Below are 9,273 nucleotides of genomic sequence, written 5' to 3' on the forward strand. Positions count from 1 at the left end.
GATGAGACTGGATACCTTTTTCGTAATGCTATTGGAAGGTCGAGTTCAGGTGACGTAACTAGAGAAGTAGTTGGAGTAGGAGATGGTGATGGTGGATCAATATCATCTCTTACTTCTGATGGACGAGGAGTCTGTCGCAGGTAGACCTATAAAGGAGGAGTAGGGGATGCAATTTGTATGGGGATAATGGAAGGGATATCTCGAACATCTAAAGTACATTTCTTATCAGGTGACACAGAGGAAGAGAAGAGTGTGAAAGTTTCAAAGAATGTGACATCAGAGGAAAATGTATCCTTGAAATTGGGGACAAAAATAATGATATTTTTTTGTATACGTGAGAAGCCTAGAAAAATACATTCGAGAGATCTGGCAGAAAGTTTGTCTTTACTTGGGCTGAGGTAATGAACAAAGCTTGTGCAACCAAACTATTGCAATCGTTACGACCATATTGAACCATGGTAGTAGGAAGAAAGAGCAAATGATTTGGTGGGTGATGAAGTAGAGACCTGTCTAAAAGCATGAGGTGTAGCCAAGCGCAACAGTTGTTCACGAAATGCTTCATAGTCAGGACTAGTGGATCCTGATAAAATATGATTACGAACGAAATTGAGTTCTAGTGGTAGTTTGACAAGTGTCACGATTATGAAAAACTTATTGCGTTGTTCGGCATCAGTTGTTTGTAAAAGGCATTAGGGTGGTGAAATTTTCCTTCAACGCATCACGCTTACTCAAATAAGTTTGGATATCCATATTCTCCAATTTCAAAGAGTTAAGTTTGAGGATGACGGTGTAAAGACAATGGACATAATTGGATAAGACTTTCTTAGTCTTTTCTCAAACCTCATAGCAAATGGTAAAGGTTTGGTGTTGTACTTGGAAAATAGGTGTTATTAAAAACCATAACACAATACATAGAATGGCATCAATTTGTTTCCATTTAGCACGTCTGGTGGTGACAATATCTTCTGATTATGTGATTAGGTGATCTTCAAATCCTTGACCTTGAAACCATATCTTGACAGGCCCAGCCCATATGTTGTAGTTGGATGTCCCGATTTGTTTCTCGCACGGGATAAGAGGAACTTTTCTAAACGTGACAGAATCGGTGTCACCCATGAGAGTTGATGGTTGGAAGACGTGCGAACAAGGTCGTTCAATAGTGGGAAGAGAGTGACAGTCGCGACGAACAACGAAACAAGGCAAAAACGCGCCGAAAAACGACGTGTGGGGGCGCATTCGGCGGCGTTTGGTGGCGATTCCTTCATCACCGGAGAGTTGCGAACTTAGTAGTGGCAGCACACCAGTGATTGGACGCGTGGTGGAAAAAATTTGAGACACACAGTTGGCATGTGTATTTTGAACAGCAAGGTTACTATGGCAAAAGGGAAAGGACCGTGAAACTTGTAACTTCGGATACCATATTTAAAAAGTATTTATGTATAATGTTATGTGTCAAATGGGATTTTTATTTCACAAGTGGACAATAGCCCAATTGGTGGAGGTGTGCTCTCTTTTGTTGAGGTCACTAGTTTGATTCTTGGTTGAGGCAAAATTTTGAATTTTTGTTTAAAATTTTGATGACTTTATATGAACCTATGACACATATATTAGTAATTTTAGATATTAAGAGATGAAATTAGACTTCGAGATAAAGTTAACAGAGAAAAAAAATATTTTGCCAATAAAATAGGAGAAATTCAAAACTTTCTTGAGTTTATTTTAGGCATAATCAACACAAGCCAACTTAGATCAATGAAATTGTCTATATCCAAGTTACATTTATAACATGACTCCCTAATAAATTTTGCCAACGGCTACTTCTCTCTAATTCTGCAACGAAATACTGTAGCTAGTTAGGGAACCACGTGATTGTGACACTTTTCTTCCACATTACAATATTTGTCTGTGGTATACTTTAGGTAGGAACCACATGAACTATGAAACTAATAATTGTGAAAATAGAAGCAATAGTGTCATTATAATGTGCTATTTAAATGCAAGCCTATTATTCCTTGCTGCACTAAATATAAACAATACTCTAGGGCCTATAATTGATAAAACCTTTCCCATTAATAATAAAGTCTTTATTTAAGCAATGGATACTACATTACATTAATACAAGCTCTCTCTCCTCTTTGGAGAGGGCTACATAACTTTCGATACAAAAATTACAAATAATTGCACATCAAAATCAACTATATCTAGGCATACAAAGTAAAAAATCACTCTCTTGTGCACTCAACTTTAGACTTTCTTACATTTTTTCATTAAAAAAAAGGAAAAATAACAGTAAGTGGATCCAAATTCCACTACCAAAAAAAACAACAGTAGGTCGATACGAGATCAAACGATTTATATGACACGTGACTAAATAGTATTCACGGTTGATTTTTGGTTGATCCTGATAAAAAGGTAGTTATGAATTATTTACTTACTCCCTTTGGGAGCGAGCTTAATTAGTTAAGGAGAGAAATTTAAGCGAGAAGTATAAGTGGATTTGGGAGACCAATTAGTTGGAATAACATCCTTAGCAGTGAGGCTTCTCCCACTGGAAGTGGTTAGTTTAACAGAAAAAGGTCCTTTCAAAGGTCCAGCAGTAATGCACCAATTTGCACCCCATAGATGTTTCATTTGCAGCCACTCACTAGACCCAGCCTGCATCAAATCACCAAAATATTCAATCACACTTTTACATATTTTATTTGTTAAATTTGCTTATAAAATGTTGATTTTCTGACCCACCTAACATAAATGTCATAAAATAAGTATATGATTATTATCATCACATACATTGACATTGAGGAGATAAGTGTAGTTTTGTTGGAGGTCCCATATATCACATGATTTTTGAGTTCACTAGATTCCGGAAAAGGAGCACCACAAAGAGGAATATTGATTACCATCATATGAGGATAATAACACTCTGGATATAGAATATGATAGAAAAAAAGATCCTTCAAAAGTGGCTCTACACGTGATACCAAGAGACATATCCTCAACATTTGGAATTTTACACACATGGTCATGGCCATTCATGTTATAAATTTAATATAATTGACACCAAAAAAGTAATGACCACGATGCATGCTTTACTGCACGTTTAGGCAAACACCAATTCCTTTTAAAAATGTTACAAGTTAGGTATATATCATGTCAAAAGTCTTTTAGTGGCATCTCATTTTCTTGACACAAGTGCAAGGTTATTAAAATTATAGGATTAGAAAAAGAACCACCAAACATGCAGTGAAAAATTATGTAAATAAATATTAACAAGAGAAAAAAGATGCATACTTCTTGTATAAGCATGGAGCCTATGTCCCCATCTCCATCTTCAAACTCCACTAGAAGTGACAACCAAAATGGTGTGGAGCCTTCATTCACTTGGAAGGCAATATTTTTGCCAGTGTATACGCACGTTGTTCTGCAAAAAAAAAAGACAATCATAAAGAACACAAATGTCTTAGATCAACAAAACACAACACTGATAGCTATGATGTACTGACACAGACACGGATACTGAACACGACACCAACTAGTTGATAACATAATGAGAATGTATACCTTCTGTAAACCACTGGAATTTCACCTCTATTTCTGAGCTGACCATTCTCACCAGGAAGAGCCATGTGACCAAAAGCAGCCCCACTGAGGTCGAAGTGTGTTCGATCAGACGGGCAGCCAGGGCACTCATCTGTTATTATAACCGTCACTGCCCGCTTTGAACATATTGTATGGTCCAAACACTTGACCTTATAACACTCTCCGCACCCTTCTCCCTTCTTATACAGCACTGGCCCCACTGCCCCTACTCTTGCCCTTAACGGCTTCACGTCCACCAAATTACCGTACCCACACGCACCTCCTTAACAAATCATAAAACAAATTAACAAACAAAACAACAATAATTAATAATGTTCCAAACCAATATTAATATTACTGTACTACTACTAACTAACTATTAACTAACTCTAGTATTGTTAAGAATAATTTACCTGTGCTACCGTCTCCCTCAGCCCCTCCGTACCAGGTAGCGGTTCCCGGGTGCCAATGTGTGTCAATGTGGACACTACTTTGCTTAGACTTTCCTTGCACAAGGATGAAGCATAGGCTTAAAAGAACCAAGGCGGAGGAGACACGGTGGTGGTGCTTCATTGTCAGTTAGAATGTCGGCACCGGATATTCCGGAACCCGAGGAAAACGGTTGGAAACGGTTAAATGTGTTGCCGACACTTTGTTTGATGGTGGCAGTGGTGGTTTTATTTTCTTCAAGTTTTGGTTATGAGACCGTTAAAGAATTTTTGGTTATTTTATAGTGTACTTCCCAGTGTAATGGGTCCACTTCAGAGAAATAGGTATTGACTTTATTAACCTCTTCTTTGCTGTATAATTACGGTAAGTGCCATTATGTTGGGTCCCACTGGCGGTTGAGGGTTTAAATCCGCATGTGCACAACGCAATTGTGTTTGTGTGATTAAACAGAACGAAGATGCAACAGAAAACAAGACTTTGTTTTTATTATCTAATAAATTTTTAAGTTTTGTTTTTTTTATAGGCTACCGTTAACTCGTTATAGTTATTGTGGAAACGGTCGAATAAACCAGAAGGAAAATAAGGCTATAAAACGACGTTGTTTTGGGAACTTCATGCCGTTTCCACAGTTAACAGTATAATGATTTACACACAAGATTATGCAGTTGGCTGTGAGTGGATGGATTGGATTATCTTAAGTTATTTGTTTTAATTTAATAATTAAATATTAAGATAATTTAATTTAGTGCATTATTGGTTTTGTTTAATATAATTAGAGAAAAGTCAAATTAGCCAATGAGATAATAAAACAAGCAGAATTTGTTTTATAAGGCAATTAGATGTTAATTAACTTTTTGTTTTGGATTTGGTAGATGCTTATAGTCGTGGAAACCATGTCTCCAATTGAGAAAATAATTTAAGCTGCTTCTGGAAGTGTGAGTTATTTATTTATGCAATTATTATTATGGTAGTGAGGTAATTAGTTGTGGTTGAAATGAAATTGATATTGGTATAAACTGGTAATTTGTTACACCTGCTTGGAATCTTGTTGATTCTTGAAGGTAAAGCAATGGAAGATGGAGTTCAGTTGGTTGGTACTCACGTAGAATGATTGTGATTGTTCCCAAGAACATTTCATTCCAGTGTTAGAATTTTAGGCCACTGACTTTTGACATTAACTAATCACTATATAGTGTAAGGTGAGACTAATCTAATTGAAGAATTGCTCTGGTGTAGTGGTTATCACGTTAGTCTTGCACACTAAAGGTCTTCAGTTCAATCTTGGGCAGCAACAATCAACTTTTTAGTATTTGTTCAGGCAATGTTTTATTTTACTTTTCTATAATAGTTTTCTTAATTTCAAACACACATGCAAAAAGATGGGACAAGAGTTTGTTTTACTCAAATTGCCAACTTTGAAGCTTAGTAAAAATTTAAAGAAAATGGTATATGAAGAAGATGGCTTTCAACTAGGAAAGGGATGTGTTAGTTATCTGTCAAACTTTTGCTTGACTTGTTGAACAAAACTCACATGTTTCAAGTGATAAGTGATCAATCTTATATAGTGTACACTTATTCGTATTTTTAATATAAAAATAATATTAATATGGATTCAGTTTAATGTTCTAAAAAATATTTGATAAGAAAATAGATAACTTAGTCTAACAAAATCACCATTTATAAATTGTGTTTATGGTGCTAATATATGTTAATTTTGTAACTAATTTTTTTTCAATATACTCTCTGTTTTTTTCAAAAACTATATAAAAAATTAATATTGTATTTCTGCTGATATGAAAACTCCTCCTCTCGTTAGGAGAAAGTTCCTTAAGCGTGTATTTATGTGTATTTATATGACACAAACTAAATTTCCCCTTCTCATTATCAATTTTTCAATATACTCTGTTTTTTTCAAGAACTATATAAAAATTTAATATTGTATCTCTACTCATATGACAAATTAAATTTCCCCTTCTCATTCCCAATTTCTCTAAAAAAAAATAAAAATAAAAACCACTACAAAATCTCAAAGCATATATTTTACTTCAAAATCAACTGTTACAACTTACAGATTCTTACAAATCATCAAATAAGCTAGAAGGTATGTTTATATTTATAATGTGTTTGTTATTTGAATATCTTTTAAGGAGATTAAGAACCTTGGGTAGGAGGTTGCTTGTGTTTGCGCGTATTTAGGAGGAAATATTTTGAAATACCTTTTGGATGAGTGTCTATAAGAAGATTCGAGTTATATATTTTTTTAATAATTTATCAAGTGTGTTATGCAAATCGTTAATTTTATTTTTTAAAATATTTAATTGTTCACATTTGGTAGGTTTTAACCATACCCTCATGAAAGGGGGAAGAGTTTTGAATTAAAACTAGTGTGATACCGTGCATTCGCACGCGTATCCGTCGTTTTCGGGCATTTGGATTGAGGAAAATAAAATGTATTATTAAAAGATTAAATTTGGGTTATAATGGGAAAAGTAATAAAAATACTAATATTAAAAAAATTGAATATCGAAAATAAAAAGTAATTAAGAAAATAAATTTTATATTGTTTTAGATTGAATAATACATCTAAGGATGCATTTAAAAAATGTAGAGGTTCCATTGAGAAATAATATGCGTAAAGAAAATGTATGGATAATCCATAAAATGAATGGTCTATTTATTGAAAGACCCATATAACCGAACTCCCAATAAGAACACGACCAAACATGGGTTCATTTTGTTTTGTTGCGAATTTTCTATTTGTTGGTAAGTACGACAATGGAGGGAGGTGTTCAACAATGTCATGGTCAATTTTCCGAACGTCATGTGAATTGGACAAGGTAAGATTTGTGTTGGTTAGTTTGGTGAAACATTACGGAGATAACATCATTTACCCCTAATTCAATGGATTATGGCTTTTTGGTATAAAATTAGGGTTTATCCGAAAAGAAGATGCTATATATGAGTTGAGTCTGGTGAACATGTTAATTAATATCATAATGTGTTAAAATATAAGGTTGTTGCCTGAAATTTTAGTAGTTAAATGTTAATTATGTTGAAATAATGTAGAATAACAGTTTTTAATTTGTCGTCCCTATATTCTACATATGACATAGTAATTTGTTTAATGCAATTTAATTCATCAGGAATCAAGGTCGTATGAAAGTCATTGATGGATCAGTTACAGGCACTGGACAAGTCGCGGAAAAGGGGAAGAAAGTTGCGAAGAAAGTTTGCATTTGGGATAAGAGTGATGTAACAATCAGGAAGGGGAAAGAAGCTGGAAAGAAACGGGCAAGGGTGTTGATGCCGTGAAAGATAAAGATATAAAGGAGAAAAAGGTTGCCTCCCGAAAAAAGTGTTATAGGCGTGGATCCGTCCAAGTCAAGTACCAGAACAACAACATGTACTATTGTTGGATAAAGGAAATCAAATGTGGAAAGATTGCGGGGAAAAATGTTTTTGTAAGTATATACACAATTGAATGCAGTGATTTAAGTATGATATTTTGAAAAAATACTGTGTATTTATATTATTTTGTAATTTTCATCTGCAATAATTTCCACAAGTAATAAAGAACGATCAAAGAACAGATGTCTCTAAACTGTAACTTCATGTTCCCTTTATTATTCAATATTTTGATCAGTAATTTCATCTTCCCGTTAATATTAATATTTTGATTAGTAACTTCATGTTCCTAATATTAAATATTTTTATCAATAACTTCATGTTCTCGTTAATATTTTTATCAATAATTTCATCTTCCCGATAAAATAAACACTTTGCTTTAAACACAAAATGCAAATGATGCACGTATGATGATCTTCAAGTTTCCGAAAACTTACCTGTGGAGTTAAATTCCTATAACTTGGTGGGAGGCTCCCAGTTGCAATGTGATTATCCAGATAACTTCCTTGAGCTTCCCTGAAGATGTTTCAATGCCCAGCTTGTTCTGAAAGTGGCTGAAACTCCCTAACCAAATCGAGTTGCAGACCTCTGACCTTGACCATGAAGGATGGTGTTGGAGGTGTTAGAGAAGTGGTTTGATGGTCTAGACAAGTTCTATGTAATGTATAGAGACTATCTGAAGTGGAAATTTGCAAAACGCACGAGTGGGTTTGAAGTTGGGTAGCTTTGGCTTAGTTTGTGCATGAATGGTGGTTTGTATAGTGACTTAGTGTTTGGGATGCTTCAGGGGTGCATGAGTGGTATGGACAAACTCAAAATGATGTGTTAAACATGTTGGAAGGGTTGGTTTGCATTGATAAGCTCTCTAACTCAAAACCCGATAGCAACTTGCATTTTTGACACAAAACTTGCTAAAATGAGAGAATGAAGATTAAGAGAGAGTTGAGCTATGAAGTAAGCTGTGAATTGGTGAGGTTTAATATTAGAGGAGGCCTCTATTTATAGGGAATGATCTGAGTTCAGTTTGTTAAGCTTTGAAACCTTTGAGAGATATTTGCAAGTTTACTTGGAATAGAAGAAACATGTGATCCTTTGGCTCCAAGTCTACAAGGACATGACTCATGCTATGATCCAATAGCCTATGTCATTGTTGAATGCAGTATAGGGCAAGCAACAAAAGATTTGGAAATATTGATCCGGGAATTATCGTCCTCAGAGATGGAGAGATGTCATTCAACAGTTTCTACGGTTTCGAGCTCGGGATTGAATGAGCAAAAAGTAAACAAAGATATAAACAGGAAAAGAATAAACACATTCTTAGAAGAGAAATAACTTATCAGGAATGTAAATATACCCACTCTTCACAAACATACACTTACCAACCCGTTATACTCAACCTACGATACTCATCTATGTCATCACGTATCTCTCACATAAGCGTCCATCTCTAGAGCACAAACGAGATCATCTCACAACTAAGGTTATCTCTAACGCAAAGTCGCGAGAACATTCGTATTCTCGCGTCGGCGATCTCTCGCGCGCCGCTCAAACACGAAAGCATTAAGAACAGATACAAACAGTGAATGCTAGCTCTAAATCTATCTCTAGAGTTCAGAACCAACAGATTACCATCCTAGATAAGGATTCAAGAAGTTTATCTCTAAAGCAACCAAAATCCCCAGCATAGAGCAAAAATCCAAGATAACATCAACACATATTCGTAAAGCAAGTTAAATATAACATTATAATCGGTAAATATACATAAGATTCAAGTAAATATACAAACAAACCCAACCAAAGAGAAATACACAAAGAAGAAGAGAAATGAAACGAAGATCT

The 9,273-nt window shown here is 34.8% G+C and overlaps 1 protein-coding gene across 1 annotated transcript; it reads right to left on the reverse strand.

Moving 5' to 3' along the window:
* Positions 1–2,062: 2,062 nt before the first annotated feature.
* On the reverse strand, positions 2,063–4,264 carry LOC131648121 (expansin-B3-like). The gene is made up of 4 exons (XM_058917907.1): positions 3,993–4,264; positions 3,562–3,862; positions 3,292–3,421; positions 2,063–2,655 (listed from the first exon to the last, which is right to left on the reverse strand). Exons 1-4 carry the CDS (start codon positions 4,150–4,152, stop codon positions 2,461–2,463), a joined length of 786 nt encoding a protein of 261 aa, XP_058773890.1. The 5' UTR covers positions 4,153–4,264; the 3' UTR covers positions 2,063–2,460.
* Between the last annotated feature and the right edge of the window lie 5,009 nt (positions 4,265–9,273).

Source organism: Vicia villosa, linkage group LG2, assembly GCF_029867415.1.
Source record: "Vicia villosa cultivar HV-30 ecotype Madison, WI linkage group LG2, Vvil1.0, whole genome shotgun sequence".
Lineage (NCBI taxonomy): Eukaryota > Viridiplantae > Streptophyta > Magnoliopsida > Fabales > Fabaceae > Vicia > Vicia villosa.

Bases quoted from the DNA above. Each gene is read 5' to 3' on its own strand.
- LOC131648121 (XM_058917907.1), bottom strand. From the start codon at position 4,152: ATGAAGCACCACCACCGTGTCTCCTCCGCCTTGGTTCTTTTAAGCCTA. The intron at 3,863-3,992 runs GTAAATTATTCT...TGATTTGTTAAG, and splicing joins TGAGGGAGACGGTAGCACAG to GAGGTGCGTGTGGGTACGGT. The intron at 2,656-3,291 runs GTATGCATCTTT...GATTTGATGCAG, and splicing joins GCTCCATGCTTATACAAGAA to GCTGGGTCTAGTGAGTGGCT.